The sequence below is a fragment of the Lathamus discolor genome, chromosome Z (assembly GCF_037157495.1).
Source record: "Lathamus discolor isolate bLatDis1 chromosome Z, bLatDis1.hap1, whole genome shotgun sequence".
NCBI classification, from domain to species: Eukaryota; Metazoa; Chordata; class Aves; order Psittaciformes; family Psittacidae; genus Lathamus; species Lathamus discolor.
This window is the reverse complement of record NC_088909.1, coordinates 23,160,583-23,176,660: the sequence shown is the minus strand read 5'-3', so window position 1 is coordinate 23,176,660 and position 16,078 is coordinate 23,160,583. Positions and strand designations below refer to the sequence as shown.

The 16,078-nt window shown below is 42.8% G+C and overlaps 1 protein-coding gene across 7 annotated transcripts in view; it reads right to left on the bottom strand.

Annotated features, from left to right (window-relative positions):
- Positions 1-16,078, bottom strand: part of CNOT1 (CCR4-NOT transcription complex subunit 1) — a 62,393-nt gene that overhangs the window by 1,502 nt on the left and 44,813 nt on the right. For 4 of the 7 annotated variants that reach the window (XM_065663987.1, XM_065663991.1, XM_065663989.1 and 1 more), the window contains exons 31-47: positions 15,726-16,022; positions 13,236-13,376; positions 13,014-13,118; positions 12,402-12,521; positions 11,677-11,871; positions 9,805-9,947; positions 9,107-9,215; positions 8,843-9,012; positions 7,498-7,729; positions 5,443-5,691; positions 4,672-4,835; positions 4,288-4,405; positions 3,736-3,837; positions 3,316-3,489; positions 1,752-1,901; positions 532-712; positions 14-146 (exon numbers count right to left, since the gene is read on the bottom strand). In XM_065663987.1, the coding sequence (XP_065520059.1) occupies positions 14-146; positions 532-712; positions 1,752-1,901; positions 3,316-3,489; positions 3,736-3,837; positions 4,288-4,405; positions 4,672-4,835; positions 5,443-5,691; positions 7,498-7,729; positions 8,843-9,012; positions 9,107-9,215; positions 9,805-9,947; positions 11,677-11,871; positions 12,402-12,521; positions 13,014-13,118; positions 13,236-13,376; positions 15,726-16,022 (2,783 nt within the window). The remainder of the gene's footprint in view (positions 1-13; positions 147-531; positions 713-1,751; positions 1,902-3,315; positions 3,490-3,735; positions 3,838-4,287; positions 4,406-4,671; positions 4,836-5,442; positions 5,692-7,497; positions 7,730-8,842; positions 9,013-9,106; positions 9,216-9,804; positions 9,948-11,676; positions 11,872-12,401; positions 12,522-13,013; positions 13,119-13,235; positions 13,377-15,725; positions 16,023-16,078) is intronic. The other 3 variants (XM_065663988.1, XM_065663992.1, XM_065663990.1) reach the window with 1 other exon arrangement.

Sequence of the window (16,078 nt, the reverse complement as noted above, 5' to 3'; positions counted from 1 at the left end):
AAACACATCTCACCTAGTGATCTGCTCCTGGATAGCCTCAGTGTTGGCCTCTGCAAATAGGTAGAGCATGGTGCAACTGAAGTAGTGGGTGTGACTGTTGGGGTATCGCAGCTGGTTGGCGATTGCGTTCAAGAAAAGGTACCGGCCTGCAGAAGAAGCAGTAAGTACAGATGGTTTCCCTTACACATATTGCAAAAAGGAGTAAGAAGCAGCTAGTATTGAGGTGAAGGCTTGTGAGCCTGCCTTTTGAAGGTAGAACAAAAAAAACAAATGATGATACAAAAAAACAACCTGATAGGACAGGAAGAATTCCATTCCTCTTCATTAAACTTATTGCTCATTCCCTTCAATATCCTGAATATTTGGCTTTAATATTGCTCCTGTACTCAGAGTGGAACATTATAACATAGTGTGACTTGCTGTGAATTCCCTAGCAGCTACATAAAATCACCTCCTGTATTTCTCATAGTGCCAACAGACAATCTACTGTTAAATTCGACATCTCATGAACTAGAAGTGTTTCCAGCTCACCTTCAGTGTCCAGGTCTACTGCCAAATTCTGGAAGATGTCCATGTGAGCTGAGTGGGTAATGGTGCTCATAGAGGGTGTACTGCCTTTGTTGTGAATGTGCGCAATAGCTTGAGTACCTACATAGAGCACCAGGGCATTAATCAGCTGGATGTTGTAGCGGTTGCCAGGTTCATTTGATACCTAATAGCAAAGACAGAAAAAGCTTTAACAGTCTATATTCCTTTAGTGATCAAAGGTACAACATGTACAACAGCATCCAAGTCTCCTCTTGATTATACAGAAGAGAACACACTCAGGACATCAACAAATTCAGTTTAGCATTTACCCTTTCGTAACAGAGCAGATATATACATATGTGTATGTGTGTATTCAAAAACATCAGAAAAAGTGCTGACAGACCCAATGGACAACTTCTGCATTCCCTACAAAAGGTATGGGCAATGTGAATTCACCAGCAGTGCCAGGGGTGACTGACACACACACACAACCTATGCAAGTGCTTCCATATGAGCACTTTTCTGAGGAAGTCCCATTTCAGCCCTGAAGTCTGCTGCAAACCAAGCCTTGTGATGTATGAAATGTGGCTGCCTTTTTTACTCCTACAGCATTAGCATGCAGATTCACAGACTTCTAGAACAATGAATCCATTTTGAGTCAAAATCTAATCAGATTCTAAAAAAATAAAAAAAATAAAATTAAATTCAATCAAGTTCCATAAACTCACTCAGGCAATGCCCGGCTAAGCAGTGCTGGAATCATGTGATAGAAACCACAAGACTTCACTGCCCAAAGGTTGAGGACAAAGAAACAAAGCTTGAGGCAATCAGCTCTGACTACATTCTTTACTAAGATTTGCAAGGTTGTGCACTACAGACATGTAAGCAGTAGAGTCAGAGTTTTAGGTGACTCTACAATTCACCACAAGCATTTCGCTGCTCATGTAGATAAAACCACCTGCTTTTAAATGAAATAATTTTAGGGTCCTTAAAGTCAACGTTCTTATGCACTTGAATGCCACTTGTCTGAAACCAGTTAACATACACTTAAAACATCCTGCTAGAAGTGGTAAAAGAAACATGCATTTCACAGGGCTTTTCTCCTGATTGGAACACATGTTTGCTACACACCAACGAAATTCCTGCAAGGAAGGAGGGTGACTCAAGCAGTGAAATCATTTGTCCCATGATATCTGAATTTAGCATCATCTGAAACCACTCACCTGCAGGTTGCTACGCAAGTCAGACAAAAAAGTGACTGGCGAGCGGGTTTTGAGATAGGAATCCAAGTCTTTCTTGAACTGAGGTGGCATCACTCCAGTGAAATTTGTGAGTATTCGAGGAGCAATATTAATCTCACTTAACATATCCACCTGTGGAGAGAAAACCCAGTCAGCTAAACCATAAGCACTCTCTAAAGCAACAAACTGCAAAACCAGATCTGTAAGTGATTATTACATTAACTACTGCTGTTTATCACTTTTTCCTACCAGCAATGAAAAGGAAACACTAGGCTTTTGCATATTCCAGAAGAAGCTTAGTCTCTAATGTGCAAACTTGTTAGATGACCATTTCAAAGAATGGAGAGTAAAAGATAAAAGAAGCCAAGGGTGAGGGCTGTAGGGGAATTCAGTCACCGCCTGTGAAGTCTCCCTACCTATACTAGTTTAAGAAAGTACCGACATCCACACAAGTCAGGAACAGGCTTCTTCAGTCTCAACAAATGCTGAGTTTTGCAGCTTTGCTCCCATCACCCTGCACAGCTCAGGCAAGGAAGAATAACAGGACAATGCTTTAGCAGTGTGAGAAAGTTTGCCTCTAATTTTTTTTTTTTGGGAGGGCAAGAAGGGGGGGAGTGAGTGAACGAGGTTTGTTGTTGGGTTTAAACCATGACACACTCCATGATGAGGAGCCTGACATACGCCAGAAGATTTGATAATATTAACACTTCTCAAAACCTCTCCAAATTACGCAAAAGGCTTGTCTCAGAATGGTAATTTATCTCATTATTTTCAAGGTAAGATGGAATCTATGTTGCTCATCCAAAAGTATCTGCAATTACATAGTGCTCTTCACCAGCTCTTCAATACTTAGATAACCGAACTCCAGTCGCCACACATCTTGTGGAGCACAAACTGTACAATTCAGCATGAGCTGAACAAAACAGGCAGGAACTGTTGTCTGAACTTCCAAACAGCAACGACACAAAGACTGCTTAAGTAGTCTGGTTTTCAGTGACAAATAAGACAGGAAAATTATAAAGATGCCCTTGCTCCAACAGGTTCTGCCAGTCATATTTAGGGACATCATAAAATAGGTCTCCCTTTGGAAAAAGTCCTCTGGTTTCTCATGCAAAGCTAGGTTGTCAGGGCAGGTGTTATGTAATACAAGTCTCACCAGCCTGTCCTTCTAGGTTGAACTTGCACAGACCTTGCGAGTGAGTTGTCTGTGAGTGCTAATGAAGCCATATAGAAAGAGGCAAGCTTTATGCTTCCAGCTGCAACAGATTTCATGCAGACAAGGCTGTATTCTGCTTGCATGGAAAAGCTCAAACACTGAGTGTTACAAACATAACTGAAGCTTACCTGCTTTAAAGAAAATATGCTGCTCTGCTAGCTGCTATGTGACTTAAGTTTCTAATTACCTGTTAACTTCTGAATAGTTGCATTAATTCAAGTATCAGTGAAACTGTTCCCAAATTTCCACAGTCTCCACCAAAAAAAAAAAAAGAAGAGTACTTAGAGCATTAAAGCTTCCCATTATCAAGCTCGTGAAAGGAAGTCTTACCTTTAGATTGGGGGTAAAAGGGTCTGGAAGCCTCATGTTCCGTGGGAAGGCACTCAGGATCAGATTTCTTAGCTGAATACAGTTAGGTGGGATCACATCACAGAAACCATAGTGGTAGTCACAAAGAAATTCTGGGAAATCATGCAACAAGACCAGCAACACACGCAGAGTACCCTGGGAAATAAAATATGAGAGAGCTTGCAGAGCCAGCCTCCATTAATCACATGTCATGTGATTAACACTAACAGGAAGAAGTTCATTTGGGGAGGTACTTAGTCTCTGTGTCCCGCATCAAATTTGCATTTAACTCTTAAGATGTAAGTTCTAAAAGCACATTCAATCCTATTTTGATACCCCAAAACCTCTACTTTCATACAACTCTGGCTAGAAGCAGCATCTATTAGCTGGCATTTTTTTTACCTTGTAAAGAATTTGCATAGGTTTGGTGAGTTCCACATTTCTAAGGAAAGGAGCCAAGTACTTGAAGAGATCAATCAGTAACTGGGCATACATAGGCCAACCCTGTCAAAGAGAAAAACAGCAGGTGGAAAATGTGCAATAAAGAGCAGTTAACTTCAAAAACTGTAATTAGATTGGTCTTCATATAAACCTGGATCAGAGTTACGTCCCACTGGTACCTCTAGCAGTGAGTGCAGCACAGCTTTAGCTGCACAACGTATGCTATGGGTGTTTCTAGAACACTCCACATGACATTCTGATTTGGCAGTATTTGGTCTGGACTACAGCTCTTCCAGACTTTCACAAAAGCATGTTTATTAACCTTAATTCACCCTAGAGCCCATTGTTCACTGACACAAAAATTCTCCATGCAGTTAGGTGACTGTGAATATAGAAGACAACAAAACAGAACAGCCATGCTACTAGTGCACTTCCAGAGATGTGGAACAGCACCACACTAGATAAGCATCTGTGTGAACTCCTTAATTCAGAAGAGATAAACTGCAGCCACACCTTCTGCTGTGGTGTATGTGCCAGCATTCTTGCAATAAATATCCGATGGGAGATCAGTTCCAGCCAGGCATAAACAAAACCTGGCGCTTTTGTAGGCCTCAGGATGTGAAATGTGTTACTGAAAGAAAAGTTAGAGCAGGTTAGCAGTGCACAGCAATAAGATTGCTTTTCATAACATTTAAGGAAAACATACACAGCCCTAGATGCAAGGCATTTTAGCATCTTGCATTTTACCATCAGCTTCCTTAAAACAAGGAAGTGGACAGTCTATAGGAGAATCAGTTATTCCAAATGTGATTAAACCACCACAAAGGAACAGTCAGATAGCCTCTGAATGAAAAATCCAGGAAAGGATGAGCATTGTGGTCAATCTCAAATACATACCAGAATGCTGTGAGTGTCTGGAAGTTGATGGTCTCCAGCACATGCTCAGGAGCATTTAATTCCAACAGCAGCATGATGAAAATACGATGGTAAGGAAGTTGTTGAAACTCACTCTGCCGAACATCATGGTCTTGCAGAAGAACTCCCACCACAATACCAAGGACCTAAAGAGATCAAGACGTGACAGTGGTGACAGCAAGAATTACTTTTCAAGTCTGCCTATATGTAACACTTCAACATGTAGGTAAAAAAAAAAAAATAATCTGTAGGTTCTAACAAGAACCAAAACTTGTAGTTATTGGCAGTGCTAAGTAAATTAATATAATTTGTATCAGCAACTCCCAACCATGGTATTTTGTACTCCCTGTCCCGTAGGTCACAACGACTTATTAAGCAGTGTTGGGAGACCTTAACTACCTAAGACTTCCTAGGCAGAAACAAGACTAGTGTAAAAGTATTGGCAAGGACCTCACAAAATCAAGGCAGACATCCTGGAATCACCCACTTTAAAGCAAACTTTTAAGACCTCAAAACAATAGCAGAGGACTTTTTCATTTCAAGGCACAAAGGTGAGTTTCAGGTTTGCTTGATACGAATTCTTTGTGAACAAGAAAGCCACCTGGCATCCTGATGCTCTACTCAACAGTTTATCAAGTCCCCAATCTCATCCGTCAGCAGTAGCCTGCACTGAGGTCTACATTTTACATTAATCAGCAAAGGCACACCCAATTCTGCACTTTAAATGCCAGGAGTGCAAAAACGGTTCCAAACCTTATTCAGGAGGTTGATCTTCGTAACTGTGTTGGTTGCCTCCCCAGAGTGCTTCACTAGCAGTGCAATAAGTCGCACAAAGGCATCCAGATTGTGGTAGCACTTGGCTCGAATCATAGTGGGGTTGGCAGCAGGGTTATGCTGCTGCTCAGCCTGAGCACGATAGCTGATTTCGACACACATTTCGGTGCAGAGGCGGAAAAAGCGAGTGATCAAGTCATCGGTTTTCAGGATTCCTTGCTGGTGCATCTATCCCGGAAAAGAAAAAAAAGTCAGAACTATAACCTCAGGGAAGTGAATTTTACAACTTATTTCAAACAGCATACACTTTACAGAGCACTCACCTTGCCTGGCACAATTTATTTTTATCATGCTCAAGAGAGATGGGTAGCAAGCTATCTCTGCTATTCCTTCCCAGTATGAGTACTTAAGGCAATTTGAGGGTGGCAACACAATTTTAGCGAAGGTATTTACTCCCAGATAGAGTCTTTTTGATCCAAATTTTTTTCAACCATCAGCATAGCTGAGAAGCCTGTTTCAGTATCAGTTCTGCCACCAGCACTCAACCTTGCATGAAGGACAGTGAGAGGCAGCAGCAGTTCTTCTGTCCAGCCTTCAGGAGCCCACACAGGATGTACAAGCTGTATGAAGGGCAGACCTGAGCTGCTAGTTCAGGAACCATCACTACTTTGCAGTAACATAGAATCACAGACTAGTCTGGGTTGGAAGGGACTTTAAGATTATTTAGTTCCAACCCTCCGCCACAGGCAGGTACACCTTCCACCAGACCAGGCTGCTCCAAGCCCGTCCCTCCTGGCCTTGAACACTGCCAGGGATGAGGCAGAACTGGAATCTGCAGATTGCAGAAGCTACGTGCATTTGGAGAGTGAATTTTCCTTACAGGAACATGATATACAGAGAAAGTCTGGGTGGGCTTTTTTGTCTGTTTTGCATTGGGTTTGTTTTCATTAACATACATCTTAAAGAGATCTCCTTTTACTTGTTACCTGTAGCATTAAAACCATCAAAATGAAACAAATTACACTGCATAAACACCATAATTTGTAACACTTAGAGAACTTCTAGTATTTCTGAAGAAATTTTTCTTAAGAAAGGAATTAATGTATCAGCCTTCAAAGTACTATGCTCCTTGTTCTAAAGACCAGTGCAAAGAAAGCAATGCTTAATTTAAGCAGACAAATTGATGGTAATTTAAGTTCAATAACAAAGCCTTGTTTAACAATTATTAAAATACTCCTTTAAACCCCATAGCTAAAGCCTGTAAGGAAATAATTATATATCTCAGCACTTTGATATACTGCATTTGCTAGTTCAAGCAAATACACTAAGTCAGGGGTTTCCTTGCAGCTGCAGTCAAGGAGCTCCCAGGAAGACAGTCTTGTGACTATGACTGCAGATATACAGGGATTTTGGTATCACATATATTTGGCTATAGGGGGCATCTCCCTGCTCAGTCACACCTGGAACACAGATGTGAGCTGTTCATCACAGCTGTTAAGGTGTCCTGGAGAAAAATGCCAGAAGCCATTTAAATTTAGGCACCTCTTTAGCTAATGAAGTTTCAAGTTTTTCCTCACTCTAATGAATGATTCCTGTTAAAAAAACTAAAAAAGGATTTTCTTGTTCACATGGTCTGAAACAATTCACTTGCAACAATATTAACAATTTCCTTTTGCAGGCTGTCTTGGCCTTTACCTGTTACCCACAAGGACCAACACTGTACTCAAGCTTCATTACACAGAGCGTGTCAGCACTATTCTGAAGAGCTATCTCACCTGAAGCTCTCCCACCAAACTTATCCCAGAACTGAACTGACAGGTTGTTGCTACAGTATCTGAAGAACATGATCTGGGGAAGGGCAGGGGTTTCTGCAGAAATTTCCATCAAAACCAGGCAGAATTTTGACAGTCAACTGCAACACACCTGAAAGTTTCAAAGGGATGCCTAGCATGGGTTACAACACTGCTTGAAAATGGAGGGCATCACACCCTATTGACATTGAATAAAAAGCACCTTTCTTTCCAAAAGCTCTACCTGTCCAACAAATGCAGAGAATGCTTTGGTACTGTCACGGCCTGCAGCAGCTGAATGGTAGAGGTTCACCCACTCCCTCAGCAGGTATTCTGCCTTCTCCCTTAGACCTGGTGGGTCATCGTACTCAGAGGCTTGGGAAATTCCTGAATGCATCATGAAATTAGGACCTCCGTGAGCACGGTCAATCATTGCTTCATAGTTTGATCGGACCACTTCCATCAGCTGCGGTAACCTAACACAACAGAGCAAGAGCTGGGTTAGAATTTCTTCTCCATCAAGAGATGCAGGAAACAGAAGCTCAGTCAAATACAATTCGAAGCAAGTTATTTCTTATACTAAATCTTTGTATCTTTCACTCCTCACTGGAATAGCAGAAAGAATGGGCGCAGATACATTTACGATGAAAGAAGGAACACTGAGATCAGCCAAACTTTCAAGTTTCACTTCAATTCATCCAACTGTGTGCTGCAACAAAGCACCACGAGTATTTCAGAAGCCCTAAAATGCTGTGAGACAGTGAGATGTCAGTGCTAAACAGCCTGGCTGGGGTACTACATTTGGCTGCAGTGAAAGTTAAGTCATACAGCAAAGACCCTGCATCCAAATGACATACAGCAAAGACAGTGCACCCAAGCTGTTCGCAAACCCAAACCAAACTGGGAAAAGGACTTTTGTTTGGGATTTGCCACTAGCAGCTGTGTTGGTAGCGGCAGCCACTGCCAACACCAGCACCAGCTGCTAGTTGATCTCAAGCAATCCTGAGTTCTCCAAGCTCCAATCCGTTTCTTTCTCAAGCCCAGCAGCAATTGCTTCCACCTTAGCAATAGGAGGCCTGCAAGTCACACAGGTATTTCCAGATACTGTGGCTGTTTGCTGCCCAATTATCTGCTGGTGGATACACAAGCCACAAAAGATTGGTGAATGACTGCTTTGTAGACTCCAAACAAAACTGCCTAAAGAAGCAAAGAGGATTGTCTACTTTGATGACCTGCTCATGATTAACAAATAAACATATTAACACCTTGATATTAAACACGTGAACAGGTAAAAATTTTCCCCAAATTTGAGATGAGGCAAGAATTCAAGCAAGTTTCTTGCAGTACCATGGCATTTTGGAGTACAGTGCACGGAAGGGTTTTCCTGTTCAAGCATTCAGTTTGCCATGATGATGCAGCTGCCTCTATTTTGGCACAAAAATCAGCACAATTACATTGGAGTAACAGCGTTAACACAGGACTGCAGCCCTCAAGAAAGTTTAAAGCTATGATTTGAGACACTGTCTATATAACATTCAAATTGTAAATGAGCACAAGTAGTAATATACGGCACAGTATTTCAATCTCACCCTTCTGGGGCGTTTCCTCTGGAATGAGCATTAATCCTCATGAGTGTCTCAATTGTGTGAAACAGATCTGCCTCTGTTACATGGGCGACACTCCTCTCATCCACCAACAGGATCTTTACCAATTGCATGGCAAATGCCACAGCCATGTAGTTCAAGCCATTCTCCATTGACTGTCAACACGAGAAAGGAAACTGAAGTTCAACCACAGATTTTTAAGTGGACTGAGCATCACCATTCTCCTCCAACAGAACAGGGACCCTTTACCTGAGCCAAGTGGAGGTCATATTGCTGCATGTTAACAAGGTGATTGCGGATCAGCAGCTCCACAGCTTCCACGTTGTACTTGTACTCATCTCTGCATTCAATCAGGCACCTGAAGAATTACACTGCTTTTAAAAAGAGTACTTCACACAGTTTAAGTGAAGCAACTCAAATCTAGTACTTCAGAAACTGCCATTCACTGTGATTTGCTACTTGGCTCCAGAATGCTCTTCTAGAGCATTCTCTGAGGCAATGTTTGAGTTGAAAACAGCCACCAGCCTCAAACATTTGCTGCCCTGCAAACTGGTCACAGTATTCCTTTAAGAGCTTCAGCAGAAACAGCTCTCTTCTAAGGACAAAGTGGCACAGCTGCCTTGCTGAAGTACCAGTGCTCCTGCTGCAGGGATATGCCATGTCACACAGTTTGTGACAGCTCACAGACATTCTCTGTAAAATGAGGGAAAAAAAAACCCAACCCTCTGAGCATTTCTAATATCTAATTCTACTGAAGATTCCTATCATGTTCTAGATGAAGCAGCATTATAAGATCCGGTTACTTTTGACAAAAGCTAGTTGCTTTGTCTGTCCAAATTGCAGCAATGCAAAATATTAACAAGCAAGAGATTCAGAATACACAGGAACTCCCAAAAGATGACATCATCCCAAAAGCTACATCAGTATTCTGTTGTCTCATAACTGACCTAGTAATTTGTTTATTACACCATGGAGATCCATAGGCACGGCCATCCTGCAGAGCCTTCAGCACAAGCAGATGACACTCACGATAGCGAAGCAGGAGGTCAGCATCTGCCCCACTGGTGGCATCCAGTAAGCCCTCTACAGCCTAGAACAGATGCAACCTGTTAGCAAAGGAAAGAACAAGTCCTCTTCCAAGTCTTCACCAAATTACATCAGCAATAGTTATCACCAGAAGACTGAGATTTGCTGAAACCAATTTAGTTATCATGTTGACCCCTTGATGAGACTATGTGAGATTTTACCAACTACTGTGGCATCTACACATTCACTGCACACAGCTGTCCTACCACAAACAAGCCTGTCTATGCCCCACTTCATATATGTACTAAGTAGTCCGAACGACTGCATTAGTTTGTGCTGCAGCTTCTTTAATTCAATATCTCCACACAAGCAATTTTGCATATGGCTCATGAAAAGTAACATGGAAGGAGATCTGCAGAACCTGCCAGAGGCTAGCTCTTAGCTTTTTTGGACAAAAAGCTGCAGCACTCAGATGCACCTGTGCTAGTCTATAGCAAATGGAAGATGAGTCTTACAGGGGCAGCAAAATTTACATGGGCAAGTCCTAGTCAGGATTAGATTTTTGAATAGGTACAAGCACCACCAGTCAAGAATAGTCTCCCTCCAGCTTGTGTTTTGGTGCTGTTCTTGGATCCTCAGGTAGACAGATCCTTCCACTATCCTCAAATGGTTTTTTCTTCACATGCATCACTACACTCTGCACTAATAATCAGGCACAGACGCCAGCTCAGTTCATAGAGCTCACTGTGACACTCCCCTCCTGGTATAGTCTATTAGTTCTGTCTGGAATGGAGTTAATTTGCTTCCTAGAAGCCCATATGGTGCTGCGCTTTGGATTTGTGCTGAAACACTGTTGACAACACACCAATGTTTTGCCAACTGCTCAACAGCATTTGCACGGCATCAAAGTTTTCCTTCCCACTCTGCCTTCCCCACCAGCTGGCAGGCTGGGGATGGGCAAGAGGCTGGGAAGCAACACAGCCAGGACAACTGACCCAAACCGAATGAAGGCATGTTCCATATCATATGACATCATGCTCAGCAATAAAAGCTCATGGAAGGGAGGATGAAGGGGGGCATTCATAGCCATGTTTGCCTTTCCAAGCAAATGTTCCATGTGCTTAAGCTCTGCTTTAGGAGTGGCTAGACAGCTGTGGGCTGATGGGAAGCAGTGATTTTTATTTTTGTTCTGTCTGTTGAAAAGCACACAGCTTTACTTTCCCTACTAAAATGCCATAATCTGAACAAACAAGTCATCTTGCCTTTCCTCTATTTTCTCCCTGTCCTGCAGAGGAGCAGAATGAGTGAGCAGCTAAATGGATGCTTGGTTGTTGGCCAGTGTCAACCCACGAGGCATACTCATTTGTCAGTTACTGTAAAATACAATCCCCCAGTGTGCCACTATAAATACAGTCCTACGCTCAGTAATATCTACCTATATGGGCAATTCAAATGTCATCTGAGCCTACAAATCATTCTGAAACCAAAGACTGTTCCTGAGTGCAATAGCTCTCTACTTGCCTCATTTCAACAAAACTCCTCTAAATCCCAGGATTCTGTACCTGCTTTTTTCCACAGCAGCCTGGCCCCTGCATGTACAAAACACCATGTGAACATCTTGACCCCCTTCCAATTTCATTGGAATTTCCAAAGACAGCAGTTGCTCAGTATTGTTCACAAAGCAAGACCCACAGGATAAATGAAAGTACACAGTCACCAGCAATGCAATCCACAAGCCAGATGAGTAATAAACTAGGTGAGCTGTTACAAGGAGAAGAGTTGCTAACATTCACCTTCTGCAGCAGTCCAAGTGCAGCAATAGCATCCCGGGAGTTCCGAGCCACTACTACAGCCTCCAAGAGGCTGCGCAACGCTTGAGCTTGAGGATTCATGGCCAAGGTGTGTGGAATGGACTGCAGGTGCTGCTCCAGTTCTGTCATACATTTGTCATAGATTTGTGCTACATCATCTGTAGCCCAAGCTTGCTGCTTAAGAGAAAGTGGGAATGAGTGTTTTTTTGCAAGTATTGTATTTGTGCAACTCATACTGACTGGCTTATTCTGCATCCAGGATTTATACCTCTGAAGTACTGTGATTAGTTATGCTGGCATTTTAAATACACAAATATGACAAATTAAGCTGTGGGAACTAGCAAGCAATTCCAGCAGTCCTTAAGACCAAGAACGCATACAAAAACCTTTTTGTTATCTCAAAATCCATGCTTGCCATCCATGGTCTTTCTGCAAAAGTAACATGGGATTTGAATAAAATATTTCACTGCTACGAAAATTACATGTGGTAATCACAACTTGGAAATCTTGCCCCAGTTTGGGTTACAACCCCCTAAGACCGGATGTTAAGTTTTAATGTCAGCCTAATCGCAACATAAAACTAATGCATCTTACAACCACTACTCCCAAGCATGTTTCTTACTAGTCTTCTAGCAAGAGACACAAGTTCCACACATTCATCAATACGGCTATAGTACTCACAAACCAATTAATTCAGAAATCTTTACCTTCATAGGCTGAGCCAAGAATCCTGTGGGCTGAGTTAAGTCATTGGTAGGCAGGAAGCCAGGGACATTGCGTGCAAACTCTTCATAAACAGCCAGCTGTTTTGGGTCCACACCTCCAACCTTTTCAATGAAAAGAACAGGCATTAACCTCATTGTTAAGTACTGTGGCAGTTAAGAAATGAGGGCAATTTGTGTAACAGGTAGCTGCTCAGTTACACACTTAAATTGAATGGCCTAGACATCAAGAAGTAGGAGGTCCTATCATAATGGCTCCATCCACAGCTGACAAGAGAAATGCCCTACTGAAAGCACAAGATACGTCCTCTAAAGGAAGAAAACACAAGATGACAATGAAACAGGCTAGTCATCTTTCAGTGAAAGGAGCAGCACAGCACAAGAGACAGGACGTTTAAGGTCCTCAAAGAACTGAGAAAAATTTAAAAACACTCTGGACCAACTTATTCATGTTTCTATTACTAATCAAGCTTATAGCAGTTGCAGCGCTAGCAGACAGGACTAGCAATATACAGGATTGCTCAGCTGAAGCCACCCCCTTTTCATTATCAGGAGGGGGAGAAAAGCTACAGAGTGTGGCTCAGTTAATATCCTCACCTTTAATCGGATCTGTTCTGGCATCCTCTCAGCCTGGTAAGTCAATACAACAGGATCACAGTACCGACGACCCTCTTGTCTAGCATGTTTTCTGAGCTCAAATTCCTGGGGAAAAAACCCAAGAAGCAACAAAACCACCAAACACCACAATGAATTTTAGACAGAGTCTGGAGGCATATGAGCACATATAATGCTTCTAGAACACAGCAGTCCCATACTTACAGTTGCAAGCCTTTTGTCCATCTCAGGGCCTGCCTTTTCCACAGCTGTCTTCTGGATAAAGCAGCAGGCCAGTTCACAGTTGTCCTGCGCTAACTGGGCTGCTGCCTGCTCCATCATGTCCCTCTGTTGCGGAGAGGCTGCCTATTGAAAACCATAATAATCAGTGAAGGCTGCAAATCTCCCCTGTATTTTACTAGCCTTAAAATCTGTGCCACTGCCTTTACAGAACAAGAGCAATAAAAAGGAATACTCTTAGGAATGCACTCTCTTTGCATGGAACATACAACAGTAAAATTAGTTTTGCATAGCTCTGAATAAAAACCGGGGGGGAAGATGACATCAAAGACTTTCAAACAAGGAACAACACAGCAGGAGGTCCTCCATCTTCTCCACCAACCTATCTCCTGGGCATAGACATAAAGTCCTGCTTTGGGCTGATGCATATACGACAGATGCAGGAAAAACAAACCTCACATCACAATGTAAAAGTTCTCCCTCTTCCTAGCTTGTAATCAGAAGATACACTAAATGGGAGAGTAGTGCTAATCCTTTTTTCAGTGGGTTCCTTTTCTGATGCAGGTTTTCTTCTTCCCTTCTTGGAGTCTGGTCTGAGAGAATCCTGTACATTTGGACTTACTTTCCAGGGTGCAAAGCAGCAACTCCCACTGGAAACAGAATACACATAACACAGCAAACAGTCCAATCTACTTGGATTTCTTTGTCCATTAAGATTTATCTCTTATTTAATCTCTTTCGTATCTTCTATCTGATACCTTACTATATTCAGCTCTGGCACCCTCAATGCAAGAGGCATGTGGACTTGCTTGAGCAAGTCCAGAGAAGCCATGGAGATGCTGTGAGGGCTGAAGCAGTTCTGCTCTGGAGACAGGCTAAGAGAGCTGGGCTTGTTCAGCCTGGAGAAGAGAAGGCTCCTTAAGGGGAGACCTTAGAGCAGCTCCAGTGCCTAAAGGGGATGAAAAAACAAGAAACCTGCAGAGTGGCTCTGGACCAGGGACAGTAAAAGGGGGAACAGCTTTAACCTGACAGAGGGGAGACTGATGAGATCTTGGGAAGAAGCGCTTCCCTGTGAGGGTGGTGAGGCCCTGGCACAGGCTGCCCAGAGAAGCTGTGGCTGCTCCATCCCTGGCAGTGTTCAAGGCCAGGCTGGAAGGGGCTTGGAGCAACCTGGTCTAATGGAAGGTGTCCCTGCCCATGGCAAGGGGTTGCAACTGGATGAGCTTTAAGGTCTTTCCAACCCAAATGATTTTATTATTCAAGGATTAATCACAGCCAAGACTGCAAACCAAAGGAATATTTCCACCCCTCTTATCGGAGGACAACAGCACTTCCTCTTATGTTTATCAGTTTGACACCCAAACTCTGAACTGTAATTAGCACAGGAGCTAACAGTGGTCACTGGCTGAGCTCACAAGTGAACAAAGCATTACTGAACTGTTTGCTCCCACCCTTGTGTTTTGGATGGATGGAATAAGATTCACTTGTATGCTTTTCCTGCTCTTCATCTCAGCAATCACGTTATCTGAAGCTCTGTACATGAAGGGTCAAGAGTTTGAGACCTGTGAGTTGCAGCAGACTATCCATCCCATACCCACAGATGAAATTCTTTGTAATATTTTGCACTCCCTTCGGAACATTAAATACTGTCCTCAGAGCAGTTACCATGCAACAGAGCAATGCCACTGCAAAAGGGCCTTTGCTTTGTTACTCCCGACCAGATGGGAGACAGTGACATACCCTTAAGCAAGAGGTAGGCAGTCCCTGAATATTTCTCTTTCAAATCCCTGAAAGGATCTATGTCTTGATCCTTCTGAGGTCTTCATGCTCGTGTCTGACATCAGTGGTAAGCACAGAAACTATTCTGGGCAGCAAGTGCTATTCTGGCCAGCAGGTCACAAACTGTTCCATTTAGTCAAGAAGGTAAAGCTACTACTTCAGCTCAAATTTTGCTCATCAAAAGACCTAAAAATAGGCTCTAGAAAATCCAATGAATTCACAGGCTATGAAGAAGAGTCTACGTATCTGCTAACAGCACAGGTGAATAAAATCTGCTTCAAGTATGCATGCTGAAACAACCCAAGGCATCATCAGAAAGTCCCAGAATCAACTCTGTCCTCACCACTCCAGCTTTTCTACCTCAAACCCCACAGAAAGATAAGCACTCTAAGACTTCATGATATGATCAAACTGGAGAGAACAGGGTGTCAAAATGAAAAGGTAGTCGGGAAGCTTGTGAGCAATAAAGCAAGATCCACCTTAAAGGCCTTAAGAGTGCTTGAAATGAGGTGTAATCTCAGCAGTCTTTCCGCTGTAATTCTGAAAGTCATGAGATTTTTGTCCACTAAATTAAGCTCCACATTAGTTAAGACACATAATTAATAACAAGTCTGCAGTGTGGCAAACTGATTGGCTAGTGCTGGATGTCTACAGTCCTCTAAGTTGGGAATAAGCTTCAGATGATGTGGCTCTTACCCTCAGTGCAGTAGCAAAACTATTTTTCAAGTTGGTAGCTATGCTCATCAGCAAAGGCTCCCTGCAGGTGATCATGGCCATTCCAGCAGTCAGGTTCCGCATCATGTGGTGTGCGGCCACACGCATTCGTGACTCTTCTGAATCCAGTGCAAAGTCCTTCCTGACTATCTGCTCACAAGTAGTCATGGCAATCTTAATAGAGCGATCCACCACTGGATGGACAAGTTCTTGCACTGCTCGCTCAATCGCTTGCCGCACGCACTGCTTCAACTGTGGGTGGGCTTGGAACAGTGGAATCTGGAGGAGGGTTAGGGAAGTTAAGTGAGGATAACATAAAGTAGAATCCCATCTAC